This window comes from Rosa chinensis, chromosome 7 (genome assembly GCF_002994745.2).
Source record: "Rosa chinensis cultivar Old Blush chromosome 7, RchiOBHm-V2, whole genome shotgun sequence".
Lineage (NCBI taxonomy): Eukaryota > Viridiplantae > Streptophyta > Magnoliopsida > Rosales > Rosaceae > Rosa > Rosa chinensis.
The window spans coordinates 29,656,670-29,671,911 of NC_037094.1; the positions used below are offsets into that span (position 1 = coordinate 29,656,670).

Consider the following 15,242-nt stretch of genomic DNA (forward strand, 5'->3'; position numbering starts at 1 on the left):
CCGATATGTAGAATATATATATGCACATTAACACATATTTTATATAGAAGTATAAGAACTTCCACACACACACACACACACACACACACACACATATATATATGTAAACACACACACACATATCTATATATATATATATATATTTATTATGCGGTAATGCATATATATCTTTTCTATATATATACATTTGGAAGCTTCACATATTGCAAAAAAGAATAGCAAGCTCAAGGAGAAGAAGATAGTAACAGAAGGCCCAACTAGCCATTTTTTCTCACTGATTCTACAACTTTCCATATATGTTTATAAACACACACCGACACACACACACACACACATATATATCTATATGTATATATATATAACACACACACACACAAATATATATCTATATGTATCTATATATATATATATATATATATTTATAAACACACATACATATCTACATATATATATATAAATACACACACACACACACACACACACACATATATAATATTTTACGGCTTTTACGGGCCGGGCCTAGCGGGCTTTTACGGGTCGGGCCGGGCCGGGTTTTTGTGGGCCTGCCCACTACCCACCTAGGCGGGCTTTTTAACGGGCCGGGCCCTCAGGGTCGGCGGGCCTCCATCGGCTCACTTGATCCGCGGGCTTTTTGATGAGGCCTAATGAGTAGATCACCTCTGCAAATTTTCAGCCAAATTGATAATTATTAAGGCATTCATGACTGTGATTTATAATTATAAACATAAACGGTTCATGTTGGACAGATTCGGTTCATACATTGATTTAATTTAGTTCAATACTTTTACGATCATCAATTTGGCTGAAAATTTTCAAAAATGATCTATACATTAAGACCTAAAAACTGTACGGTCGAGATGCCGAAATGCGATAAAAAATGAATCACACAATGGATCTCTTAAAATGATAAAAAAAAAAAATCCTTTTATATATGGGTAAATTCCTCCTATGGTACCTGAGGTATTGCTACTTGGACTGTTTGATACCCGATGTATTAAAGGGGACAGTTTGGTACCTGAAGTTAGACTCTGTTTGACACTTTGGTACTTCTGTTAATTTTTCTGTTAAATGTAAGGATAAAATTGTCACGCCCCTGATTTTACACACCTGAAAATCGATATATATAACCCCATAATTATATATGCGTGAACGTCCAGTCATCAATACAAAAAACCTGAAACCTTTTTTTTTCTTAAACTTACACACATATTGATGTCCTGAACTCTCAAAGTTAATATACACTCGCATCCAAAGAGTTATATATTACACAAGCTTACGAATTAAATTGTCAACAACAAAATGAAATGTAAAGGCTGCTCAGAGTAACTATACAACGGAAGTCCTTATCAAAGGTAAAGTCACAAAGATGGCTTCCTACCGTGAAGCCGCTAACTCGCTGCCTCAACCTCGATTATCCTAACCTGCAGGATTAGATCCTATACCGTTGGAATGGTGCACCGGGTTGCCACACAACAAACCCGGTAAGCTTTTGCAAGCCCATATGAGTAACTCAAAACACACATGCACAACTCACGCCAAAAACGAGGAAAACCTTTCAACTCGCGAATAAAGAAAACATACCATACTTCCAAACACAATACTCTTTTCCCAAAAGAAACAACGAAAGTCACACCGTGACAAAATCATATAAATCGTTAACCTAACAATTCAAATATGATAATTCGGTCCAACCTGGATAAAACAACAAATCGGTCCAACCTGGACAAAACAACAAATCGGTCCAACCTGGACAAAACAACAAATCGGTCCAACCTGGACAAAGCATCAACACAAATAAATCATACCTATTGTTAACCTAACAAGTAGAATATGATAAATCGATCCAACCTGGATAAAACAACAAATCGGTCCAACCTGGACAAAACAACAAATCGGTCCAACCTGGACAAAACAACAAATAGGTCCAACCTGGACAAAATAACAAGTCGGTCCAACCTGGACAAAACAACAAATCGGTCCAACCTGGACAAAACAACAAATAGGTCCAACCTGGACAAAATAACAAGTCGGTCCAACCTGGACAAAACAACAAATCGGTCCAACCTGGACAAAATATGTACCCAGAAGTCTTAAGTAACCTACTTAGATCCCTAAAGTACGATGGCAGACAGACTAGAGCTCTAACTGAATCGTAACCTGTCACCCGGCCAAGGTTCAATCTTACGATATAATATTGCCATGAGGATGCAACCTGCAACCCCTGATCCTTAGGCCAACCTGACCCTCAGATCAAAACGTCAAATCAAATCAAAAGGAGAAATCACAACCTGTGACTCTCAAATCCTCAGACCACCGGTCGTCAGATCAAAACGTTAAATCAATTCAAAAGGAGAAATCACAACCTGTGACTCTCAAATCCTCAGACCACCGGTCGTCAGATCAAAACGTTAAATCAATTCAAAAGGAGAAATCACAACCTGTGACTCTCAAATCCTCAAACACTTTTCAAAACAATAGAAATACCATTTCCCACCAATTGTTTTCCAAAAGCCACAACCCAAAACAATAAAAAGCATCGCTTCATGCATATTGTTTCACAAATCCACAACTAATACATGAATACGTATGTATATATATATACATCCCATAATATATATATATATATATACACACATAGTCATCTACTCAGAAATGTCACTAATACCATCTATAGTTTGCAGTTAACTAAATAACTCTCAAAACAATAAGGGTATTCCCGTTCGTGAAATGAACTTCGTGAGATTACTCACCTCGAAACTCCCACTGCGTCTTCAATTCAGGACAAGGCAGCCAATCCACAAAATAGCCGTCCAAGGAGTACTACGTCACGTACCTAAGGAATTACAGCTCTCATTCAGTCAACGAATCACAAAGGGGTTCGAAACCCTAAATCGAACCAAAATTCCCAAGGTGACGCCAAATGAGGCGAAACCACATCCGAGGCCTCCCAAAGTCCCCGGAATACGTCCACGATCGATGTGACCAAACCACAAGTCGATCGGACGCTCGAATCCTCAAGGATCGAATAAATCGATCGGTATGAAACTGCAAAAATCATAACAATTCCATACGAACTCCAAAATTTGCATATTATATATCGAAACGCTCGTATCAACGAGTAGAACATATATAATACCAAAACCAATTCCTTAAGTGGCCGGAACACCGCCGGAACGCCACCACAGACGGTGGTGCACCGCCGCCGGCCAAAAATACATTATTTCACAAAACTCCCAACATCAAAAAGCTTCATCTAAGTATGCTTGTGAACTTTCATAACTGGATCGAAATCAGAAAACAAGCCTAAGGGATCGAAAACTACCTCATAAGCCGTGAACAGTGATCCCAACTGAGTTGATCGAAGTTTCACGTGAATCGATCCAAACAAACACCATGGATCGATCAGTGAGCTTGCTCTGAACTCAACCAAGAAGACTTGAAGCCTTGCCGACGTCGGAACAAGGAATTCCGACCGGGTCCAAAAACACCAACCTGCACCGCCTTGCAGCGCCGCCGTGGAGGAGAATCGGCGCTAGAGGACACCAGAGGGACGACCAGACGGAGGAGACGATCCTATCTGGAAAGTTTCGTCGCCAGAGACCGCCGCAGTTCGCCGGAAAAGTCGGGTCGGATCGACCGGGTCCGGGTCGGGTTAGTCGAAGATTTTCGTTTCTGAAGGCGCGGACGAGAGAGAAGAGAGAGAGAAAGGATTTCCGGAAAAGGAAACAAATGAAAATAGTAAGTTTCTCCTTCAGGAAACTTCTATTTATACCAAAATGGAAATTCCTTCCAATGGCCATAACTTTCTCATACGAACTCCGATTCTCACGTTCCACATATCCACGAACTCGTATCGACGCGCTCTACAACTTTCGTGAAGTAAGTTTTTGGAGAATCCCAACGAATAAAAACTCAACCTTTGCAAAACCCCCTAAAGTCATACTTTTCAAATAGAAATTCGTCCGAAACGCCTCCGCTCCATCCACGAGCCACCAAACCGTCCAACAACCATAAATTAGATTCCAGAAATTCCTCAGAAAATAATTACGAATTTCCGGGGCATCACAAAAATTGACATTTAGAATATATGTATAAAAACATAATAGAAAAACATGAGTTTGTGGGTTGATTGCCGTTCTTCATAATTTTATATGTATGAATTAATGTTTATGAGTTATGTTGAAAGTGAAATATTCGAATTTTATGTTAAAGAAATATAATAATCAGATAGAGTCGTCGGGTTCACCGTGATAGATACAGCTCCTGCTCCGAAGATGATGATTTAGCTTGAAATTGGCGTTGGCGACTTGTGTTCTTCATAATTAGATCCCAGTATAGCACAACCGGTAGTTACTTCTTAATCGATTCTGTGTCAATTACCACCAGAATTCAATATAGGTCGTCGGGATCTGCACCACCTTCTTAATCGACCATTTCCTGCTCCGAAGATCATGTACATGTCAACCAGCCTATATTCTGGTACACTGCTTTTCAGTTTTCATTAACAATAATATTCACCGAAGTCCATTAGCTCCGGTGTTCCAAGCCAGCTCCAGAGCCGACAACTCGGTTCCCTTCGAGATGTCGGTGGAGAACGCCCTCAAGTTCGTCATAGTCTTGGTAATATCCTCGGAGTCTTTGCAATAGTGAAGCATAATCTGACTGTTGTGCTTGTTATCGGAATCCATAGTTATCCAGTTTTACATAACCGCTCAAGTATTAAGGCTTTGTTTGGCCTAATAGATCGAGAGAAGAAGATTGGGGAAGATTGAGGGGTGCCTAAATCAAATTCTTGCTTCTTCTTTTTTCTTTTTTTTCTTTTTTCTTTTTCTATTTTTTTTTGTGGTAAATTGGTTTAGAAGCTCAAAATGAAAGAAATATGAAAAAAAGAAGAAGGTTCTATTGGGGCAATAGAGGCCTATTAAAGATCTATTGGGGGCAATAGACGTTTTGAATTGATATAATTTTTTTATTTTTGTTATGTAATCAATATTTTATTTGTCTAAATTTAAAGAGATTAGTTCCCATTCTGGCGACTGAAAGTCATATTGGGGGGCAATAGACGTCTATTGGGAGACAATACATGGCTGATAGATGTCTATTGCCCTCTAATAGACGTCTATTAGGGGGCAATAGACGTCTATTGGGAGGCAATACCAACGATGCTTTTGTTTTCAATATCAGTAGCGTTTTCATTTATATTAGAATCTAAAAGAAGTAATTTTATTGGTATAACCCACGGTTTTGTTTTATACAAATTATAAAATATCAAAAATTCTGGGAAGAACCAACGTTCAAGATTTGATATGGGACGATTTAGTATTTCTTCATTCATTCCCATCCAATCAAAAAAACGTTTTTGATTGGATAAGTTGATTTCTTGATCTTGATGAATTGTGAGATAAAAAAGATTTTTCTTTTTGATTTTATCAATTATTTGATAATTATTAAGCTTAGCCTTAGTAGATTTTTTATTACTGTTTGGGTCAGTATCAATATTGATCCAAGCCTCGCTATCGATTTTCGTTCTAAGACAAAAATCGAGAATTCTCCAATCAAAATATTTTCTATCCAGATTTTTCTCCATATCTCTAATATCATCTTGTACTAGATCCTTATTGATAGGGATAATAGGAATACCTTCCATCATATAAAAAGATTTTCGTTTATTTGTGTTGGAATTCGAAAAAACTTCTTGGTTATTTTTTACGTGTAATGGCGATTCATAAATTGAAGAGTACTTCGTATCTTCAGAATTAATAGATTTATATGCTAACCGATCATATCTATATTGTTTTTTAAAATTCTCTTTTTCGTTTAGTAATGAAGCCGTTTCAAAATTATTTTGTTTTTCGTAGTGAATAAATTTTGTTTTTTTAGAGGAGTTGCATAAATCCTTATTTTGATTTGTACAGTGTTGATTGAATCGATTTCGCCATTTTTGTGATACTAGTCTAGACCATCTAATCTGAGATATATCATATTGATAATGATTCCTTAACCAATTTGTCCATTGATTTATTCCAGAATTCTGACGATTCTTATGTCTTAATTGAGAATGAAAAAGTTCTTGTGTTCCAATAAAATAATCCTTTATTTCATTCTTAATAAAGGGGGCTGCTCCATTACATTGAAAGACAGATTTTAACTTATAAAAATAAAAAGGAATAAATTGGGTTTGTGAGAGTTTGTAAAATACATAGGCTTGTGAAAAGTGGGATAAGTCACAAAAAGTATTTGAATTCTTATTACTAATATTAGTATTATAAAGTGCCTTTTTTATAGTCGAAATAAAGTGAATTAAACTTTGATTTGTTTTATCCATTTTTTCTTGATTTGTTTCATTGGTAATGTATTTATTAATAATTTTTTTTATTGATTCAAGAAATGGTTGTGTATTGATCCTAGGAATATTAATGATCCACAGAAAGATATCTATGTATATCCTTTCAATGAAAAATTTCATAAAATAATGTAATTTACGTATTAGTCGAGCATTTTTTCTTTTTAATATCTGCCAAATATTTTTTTGTGATTCCAACCCTTTATCATCATCACTTATTTTGTTAGAACGAATATTTGGATCTGAAATTCGAAATCCGCCCTTTTTTTTATTTGTAATTTTTTCTATTTGGTTTATGATTGTGCTTGTTCTATCAGTTAGATCCTGCATTTTTTTTTTCTGTCAATGAATAATTTGTCCAATTCCGAGGTATAGTTTCAATGGATGATGGTATAGTTTCAATGGACAATTCATCAATCATCAGATTACTGGTTATAGAATCTTTTTTCGTTTTACTCAATTCATATACTTTTCTTTTTCTCAATCCAAATAATAGAATTGGATTTATTTGTGAGAGTTCTTTTTTTATTTCTTTTAAAAAAAGAATCCTTTTAATGACCCATTTTTTTGTTTCTTTTAAAACATTTACAAACAATTTTGTTTTTTCTTTTAAAATTCTTAGAATTAGAAAGCATTTCTTTTTCAATTTTCTAATTTTTCTTTTGAGTTCTTTAAAAATGGGTTCAAAAAATGAAAGTTGTTTTCTGGGAGAATCAAAAGGGAATTCAGCTTCCATTCCAAAAATTGTTAAAAAACAAAAATCATTTTTTGAATCTTTCTTTTTCATTGGATCATTATAAGGGGCTCGTGGGTTAGATGTGTGCCAAGGTTTCAGACGAAAAGGAAATAGGATCTTAATCTGAATACCGTCTGTTAACCAGTTTTTTGGAAATTCTTTTTCTGATAATTAAACGCCATTATAGGTGCATTTAACATACATTTCTCGATTCCAATCTTTAAAATCCTCGGACCATTCGGGAAATTGAAACAATAGCATACGGGCGATATTTTTAACTATTATCAATGAAGGCAATATAATATATTTTCTAAGAATCGATTGGGTTACTAACAAAAAACGTTACGTCTATTGAGGGGCAATACATGGCTGATAGACGTCTATTGGGGGGCAATACATGGCTGATAGTCGTCTATTGGGGGCTAATAGACGTCTATTAGGGGGCAATAGATGCCTATTGAGGGCAAAAAAACTTTCCGTGAGATTTTCAGCAAATTCTGGTGGGCGGTGGCCGGTGACCGAAATCCGGCGGCCGGTGACCGGATTCCAGCGAAGTCTCCTATGGTTTCTCTCTCTCTCTCTCTCTCTCTCTCTCTCTAAGTAACAAAGGGGTGAGGGGTAAAATGGTATTAAAAAAAAATAAAAACAAAAAAAAAATCTTAATGGGGTATTAGGGAAGACTTCCTTAGAGTGTATTGGGTAAGAGGGAATTAAAAAAAAGGGAAATTATGGAAAAGGTCAAATTAGAGTATGAAATGATAAAAAGGTCACCTAGTTTCCCACTTGATAAAAAGGTCCATCATGAATTGTTAGTAATATTAATTTAGTCCTTGTTAATAATGAGGTGATGTTAAAAAAAGTCGGTTTATGATATTTTCGTTTCCGATTTTACCCCTATTAGCAACCTACCCGAATTGTGTTTCAATTTCAAAAAAAACCAGATCAGTTCTCTCTCTCCTCCCCACGCTACTCTCCGACTCTACATCGACCCCCTCGCCGTCTCCGAAGTCGATGTCGTTTGCGCCTATCCTTCTCCGGCTGGAGCCGAGTCGCCGGTGACCATTGGACCTCCATATCCGACTGGAAAGCGACCTAGAGACGAACTGGAAGCCGACGACAATCATGAAGACGACGGGAGCTGCGGTTGAGATTAGGCGCTTGAGACTCGATCTGTACCTATAGCTTCTTCTTCCTCATCGCAGATTTCGCTCGCCTCTACTCCGCCATCGAGTCCGACATTGAAGCTGCTCTTCAGGTCGGTCTCTTTCTCAGTCTCTCTCGATTCTCTTTCTTTGATCTCTGTTTGGTTTCTGGAACGTAGGTGGATGAAATTGAGTAGAATTTTAGTTATTATTTGGTCCTATTTTTTCAAATTGAGACTGAAATTTGAGTAATCTTAATATGCAGAAAGCGGAGCTTGCTTCAAAAGAAAAAAGTATGGCATCTGCAGGTGCTCTGACTGCCAAGATTCGCCGGACCAAGGCTCCATTGCTTGAAGAGGTTCCCAAGTTGCAGAGATTGGCTGTAAAGAAGGTTGGCCTGCACTGTTTGAATCAATTCTATTTCCGTGCTTCTTCATAATTGTGCATTTCATAAAATTGTTTGATAAATTGATGTTTAGTGCAGTCCTCTGCATATATGCTAGAACTTGTTTAGCGCTGGAAGGTGATTTTGGATGGGTATTGATTGGACAAAAGATGATTGCTTTTGAAGAGAATTCTTGGCAGGTAAATGAATATACATATGCCTATTGATTTTTCCGCTTGTATGCATCACATATCTACATCCTGCTAATTAGCTCATGAATGGTGTGGTCTTCAATTTCTGATACAAAAACACATTCATGTATGAAAGTACATGTAACATTGAGTCTGTTAGCAAAACTACATATCATTTAATTTTTATAACAATCCAGTAGTTAAAATTGACCCATTTGGGGAAGATGAGGTGGGTGGTCTAGTAATTCAGCAGTTAGGATGGATTACAGATTCATTGAATTTTGTTTTGAGTGAGAACTTGTTTTATGATTTGGATTTCTCAAACTATAAACTGTAAACCACTCCTGTGATCTTCCTCATTAGGTTACTAATTGACCCATTTTCAATGCAGCTAGCATATCTGCCTGATAAAAAACTGGAATATGTGATTGATGATGATGCTCTAAGTCATGCTTCCGAGCTTTCAGTGGAAGGAAGAGATGATATCACTAATCTTGATGAGTTGGTCAAGGATTACAAAAGAAACAGAAGACGTGGAATGCTCGGATGGCTTAAACTGAAAGTAAGTACTCATTTGTTTCTTTAGTGCTGACTTCAGTATGGCTTTGATATATTTAGAGTTTGTTTCAGAAGGACAAAATATAGGATTTAGTTAATGCGATGACAGTCCCCCTTCCCCTTTTTAAGCCAATACTTACTTTCAAGCTACACCTTGGTTGCCTTCTTTACTCTGCTTTCATTCTGAGTTTTGGGTAAAACATGTGGACTGATATATAAGTCAATGCCCGTGAACTATACTATTTTGTAACATCTATTTTTCAAGAATTTTTATCACTAATTTGATTTGGTAATATCTAGAAACCATCTTTTTCTTTTTGTATGCTAATGCCTAGACTTCATCCTTTATATGTTAGGAGCAGCTGTAAATTGGAAGAAACGATTGCATGTCTTGTTGACTTGAGCTTCATATAGTTAGGTGGGCATAACATTAAAAGGATGCATTGTTGTCGGATGATTAAGTTGAAAGCTCAGATATATTGTTAAGCCTTATTATTTCTTCCCCAATAAGATATTAGTTAGTTCAGTCACTATCTGTATATTACTATATATTCATAACTATACTACCGAGCTTTTGGGTAGAAGACTAAGCTATCTGTGATGTTAATGTTAGCAGTCCAAAGTTGGAGATAGGCTACACACATCAATGGATGTCAGTTAGTGAATCCAGCGCTCAAGAGTTGGAGAGTTCCATGAAAGTTTTGACAAAAGTGGACTTGGACTTGGCATATTCTGCTGAGAAGTTGGCAAATCTACAGGAGCTTATGATGCGCCTATTCTCTCAAGAAAATGATCTTGAAGCAACGGCCACCGCAAATAACTATATCATGAGAAACTATTGTGATTCAGATTTTTCTAGATTTTGTTTTAAAAAGTTTGTCATTTCACTATCTATAAGGCTAATGTTGTGGTATATGGTTTTGACTGAAAATCTAGCAGTCTTTTTCCTACTTGTTCTGGTTTTTGTATGTATATTTGTTAAATCAGAGGAGTATAGTTATGATTTTCGCAATCAAGCCTTCTTTGATTTGCATTAAGCCCTCTTGTAGTCTTTCCAATAATATCTATTGTTTCGTTTGTCCATTTTAATACCTCTTATAGTCGCTTTCTTCCCTTTGACATGGCCAGTAACATAATCAGTGACTTGGCAAGTGACATGTGATTAAAAGTGATTTGGCAAGTGACATGTGATTGATAGTGACTTAGTCAGTGACTTTGTGTATAATAGTAACATGACCAGTAACATGCAATGCGACCTGGCCAGTGATATGGATCTAACAGTGACTTGGCAAGTGCCGTGATTGACAATGACTTGGCAAGTGAGATGTGATTGGTGGTGACATGGTCAGTTACTTAGTTAGTGACATGTGATTAACAATGACTTGGCTATTGACAGTTACTTGGTCAGTGACATGGTCAGTTACTTGGTCAGTGACATGGTTAGTTACTTAGTTAGTGACGTGATTAACAGTACTTGGCTATTAACTTGTGACTTGGCTACTGACAGTTACTTGGTCAGTGACATGGTCAGTTACTTAGTTAGTGACATGGTCAGTTACTTAGTGACATGGTCAGTTACTTGGTCAGTGACATGGTCAGTTACTTGGTTAGTGACATGGTCAGTTACTTAGTTAGTGATGTGATTAACAGTGACTTGGCTATTAACTTGTGACTTGGCTACTGACAGTTACTTGGTCAGTGACATGTTCAGTTACTTAGTTAGTGACATGGTCAGTTACTTAGTTAGTGACATGGTCAGTTACTTAGTTAGTGACATGTGATTAACAGTGACTTGGCTACTGACAGTTACTTGGTCAGTGACATGATCAGTTACTTGGTTAGTGACATGTGATTAACAGTGACTTGGCTAGTGACATGGTCAGTTACTTGGTTAGTAACATGTAATTAACAGTGATTTGGCTATTAACTTGTGACTTGGCTACTGACAGTTACTTGGTTAGTGACATAGTCAGTGACATGGTCAGTTACTTAGTTAGTGACATGTGATTACAGTGACTTGACTATTAACTTGTGACTTGGCTACTGACAGTTACTTGGTCAGTGACATGGTCAGTTACTTAGTTAGTGACATGTGCAAAATCAATCAATTTCTATCTCAAAGTTGGCTGATTATGTTCCTAAAAATGATTGATCCAACAGTGCCCATTAGTTTGAGAATTATACCAAACCAATTCAAAGAATGATAAGCATCAACTATAATACCTCCAAGCACTAAAAAATTGCTTCATGTAAATAGACTTCACTCATAACAAAAAAATAAAATTCAAGTATCTGAACTGTCAATACTCTAATTCAAGATAGAGAGGAATGTTATTGGGAAAGAACAGGATTCACCATAGCAAAAATCATTACATGATATATGTTGCAATGCTATTACAAACTAAAGTCACACTAATTCATTGTCAAGACTCAGAAGATTCAGAGAAAGGAAATGCAATTCGACTCAGATCTTTGCCAATTATAATTGAACGTCATTTCTTTGATTAACCAAATCGGAGGATTGCTAATAGCAAACTAAAGACCAGATATCAGATTTGAAGCCATAAGGAATATCAGCAAGCAGTTCAGGACACATGTAATTGGGGGTTCCTACAACCTGCCACAAAAATATAGGAAAACAATCAATTCCATAATAGCAGCAATGTCACTATTACCATCAAGTATAAATAGCTCAACTTTTCTAGAATAAGAACCAAGTTGTTTCCTTCATATATAAATGTAAAAGCTTCTAGTTTGACCCCTCAATATGGTTTTCTAAACATCTATTTACTCAGTTTATTAAATCTAAATGGCATACACTAGAATGTGAAAGGAATTCATTCAGGAAAAAGTTAAATATATAGAATATCCAGATACTTGATCAACTTAACTACCGACTTTTTGTAAGCATGGAGAGTTGTAGAAGAAAAAAGAGGATGCACGGTAGCTCTATACAAAACATGTCACTATGAGAATATGATTACTAAATGGATATATATACATATCAGGGTCATTTATTTCTAGATTGCACCTCATTAGCAGTAAAGAATGATAGCAATGAAGGATATGTGACCTCATAAACAATAACAATATATTGGAACACTGCAAAAAAGACCAGCAGATTGATCTTAAAAACTGTAAAATGCAATAGGAATTCAGATGGAAAGTGGTAGCAGTGGTAAATATACTTTTAGATCACGATGTAGAACATAATTTGAATGCAGGTATTCAACTGCCAAGAGTAGCTGCGTGAACCACCTGCATAGTTTCTGAGCAACAGAGCACAGTCACAACAGGAGCAACACGGAAGTTAAATTATGAACTTAGCTTGTGAGATCAGAAAACGTGGTCTTGTTTGAATAGAGAAATGAGTGTACCTCCTCAGGAAAATAAACCCCATTGGATTTCTTCATCAACTCAGCCCTGCAAAGTTTATACATGACAGACAGTGTAAAAACTAAGGGTATACATGCAACATTACAAGAATCCAGACCAAATAACAAGGTTTGTAACAACTGTGAACAACTCACATATCTCCACCTTCACAGTATCCAGTGACAATGCAAACATAGCAACCCTACATTACGAATCCAATTCAGGAAAAACACAAAAATCTAAAAGCCAAACCAATAAGATACAAATCTGATTTATACGCATCCACATACACACATGAACAAAAGTGCCTCACCTTCTCAACCCAGGCTTCCTTAAATTCCACAATGTACGGGTGCTGAATCCGGGCAATAAGAGCCATCTACACATCAACCAACAAAACTACATAACTAAATCTACACCAAATAGCAGTAAAACTATATCCTATGACAACAGAACCGGAAATCAAAGTATTGAACTTGAAAACTACCTCTTGATGAGCAGATCTCCGGCACCGCTCCGTCTGCCTTGCAAGCTGGATCTTCTTCAACACATACCTGAACCAAATTGAAACCAAAAAAAAAAAACACAAAAAAACAAAAGAACAAATTAGCTTCAAAAAAACAAATAAATCCTCTGCATTACACAGATTCAACATATTCAATCCTCACTTCTTCTTCTCAGCCTTGTGATGAACCAAAATCGCGGCTCCGAAAGCTCCCCGGCCGATCTGCTCCATCAGCTCATACTGATCCATCCTAGACTCCATCCCTTTCCTCTCTCGATTCAAATCAACCACAGCAATGCCTCCTATTTTACCTGCGGGTGTTTTCTGTTTGCGAAGATGAAACTCATGGCGTGGATCGGAAAAACTCAAGACGTCATCGGCGACGGCGAATCGGGTTCTGAGGCTGCGGCGGCTTTGCGATCGACGGCAGTGGCTGCAACTCGAGACTCGGCCTGTATTGATCTTATCTCTTGATCGAGTTGAGTTTCCGGTATGGCGACTGGTTCACTTCCGGCGTCGCTCCGCTCATGGCGTCGCTACTCGTGGAGTTGTGGCTCCGCATTTCGAGCGTGACGATTCCGACGGACATGGCTGGCTCCGATCACAGAGAGAGAGAGAGAGAGAGTAATGGTCTGAGTCCGAATGGAGAAGGCTTCAGACAGGCTTGGGTAACAGGAGGGAGAGAGAGAGAGCCGCGGTGGCAGTTTTTGTAATTAAGTTCAACTCTAGTGGTAGGTCGTAAAGTGGTGACTTTAATTATCATGGAGACATTTGTGTATCCTGAATTATAATAAGACACTTTAAAATGACCGCTTTTATCATTGACCCTTTTAAGTGAGAAAAAAATCCCTAGAAATGGGGTAAATGGACAAAACCCCTTAAAAAAATTTAGTTGTACGAGACTAGTTTCAACGCAGTACTCTCATGGGTGTTCACTATATGATTACTATATTTCTTAAACATAAAATTCGAATATTTCACCTTCAACATAACTCATAAGTATTAATTCATACTTATAAAATTATGAAGAAAATCAACCCACAAACTCGATCATGTTTTTTTATTATATTTTTATACATATATTCTAAACGTCAATTTTATCCTTACATTTAACAGAAAAATTAACAGAAGTACCAAAGTGTCAAACGGAGTCTAACTTCAAGTACCAAACTGTCCCCTTTAATACATCAGGTATTAAACTGTCCAAGTAGCAATACCTCAGGTACCATAGGAGGAATTTACCCTTTATATATATATATATATATATATATATATATATATATATATATATATATATCCCGCCCTCCTTCCAACAGAGATGGATAACCACATTGACCAAATAGGTTAAAGCACTTGATGCTTGCTTATGATGAAAGTGATGCACCTTAAAGGTTTTGGTCTACAGTCTACAACAGAATCATTAATTTACTTCATAGCACACTAAAGTCACTAACCAATCTCACAATTATTAACCACCCGAAGATATTAACATATAATAATAATGTCGAAGTTCATCCATCCAAAAATGTACTCAACATTGCGTGTAGGAGGCCCAATGATTTCTTCCTGACTTCCAACCAAAGTAAAGTTAACCCTTTTCTACTTTCTATATTAACACACCACTCTCTTCAGAAGGCAACACAAAGGCTAAAGAAACATCAATCAGAGTAGAAGACTGGTGCAGTTGATCATGAGGGCCTCAGCCACAGCGTTATTACTTGTCTTGTTGATCTTGATTTTTGTTGCATCCTCCTCCTCTATTCCGATCCATTCGTCGTCAGCAAAAGCCATGGAAGAAGGTTCTGCAGGTAATGAAGAAAATCGAGGGACGATGAAAGAATTGCATGGGAATACATGGCAAGGGAAGAAGACATGGATGAATCATGGAAGTTTTCGCAGTCCCCGGAAACACCTTGTCAAGTACCCAACAGAGCTTCCATTTCAAGCTCAAGAGTTGTCTGTCTAGCTAGCTAGTTCTTATATGGC

At 37.0% G+C, this 15,242-nt stretch overlaps 1 protein-coding gene and 1 long non-coding RNA gene across 5 annotated transcripts; one reads left to right on the top strand and one right to left on the bottom strand.

Moving 5' to 3' along the window:
* The first annotated feature begins 8,021 nt into the window (after positions 1-8,021).
* On the top strand, positions 8,022-10,459 carry LOC112178998. 2 transcript variants are annotated; one of them, XR_002927601.2, is made up of 5 exons: positions 8,022-8,355; positions 8,508-8,633; positions 8,727-8,827; positions 9,210-9,380; positions 9,990-10,459. It is a non-coding gene; the product is annotated as an uncharacterized LOC112178998 (long non-coding RNA). The 2 variants fall into 2 exon arrangements; XR_002927600.2 differs by having other exon boundaries at positions 9,993-10,459.
* Positions 10,460-11,643: 1,184 nt separating this feature from the next.
* On the bottom strand, positions 11,644-13,942 carry LOC112178837 (serine/threonine-protein kinase Nek5). Of its 3 annotated transcripts, none has more exons than XM_024317074.2 (7): positions 13,420-13,942; positions 13,239-13,305; positions 13,065-13,130; positions 12,907-12,953; positions 12,754-12,799; positions 12,565-12,645; positions 11,644-12,478 (listed from the first exon to the last, which is right to left on the bottom strand). In XM_024317074.2, the coding sequence occupies exons 1-7, from the start codon at positions 13,515-13,517 to the stop codon at positions 12,326-12,328; spliced, it is 558 nt and encodes a 185-aa protein (XP_024172842.1). In that variant the 5' UTR covers positions 13,518-13,942; the 3' UTR covers positions 11,644-12,325. The 3 variants fall into 3 exon arrangements, with proteins under 3 accessions (XP_024172842.1, XP_024172845.1, XP_024172843.1); XM_024317077.2 differs by having other exon boundaries at positions 11,644-11,993; positions 12,635-12,645; positions 13,420-13,940; XM_024317075.2 differs by having other exon boundaries at positions 11,644-11,993; positions 13,420-13,940.
* Positions 13,943-15,242: the final 1,300 nt, after the last annotated feature.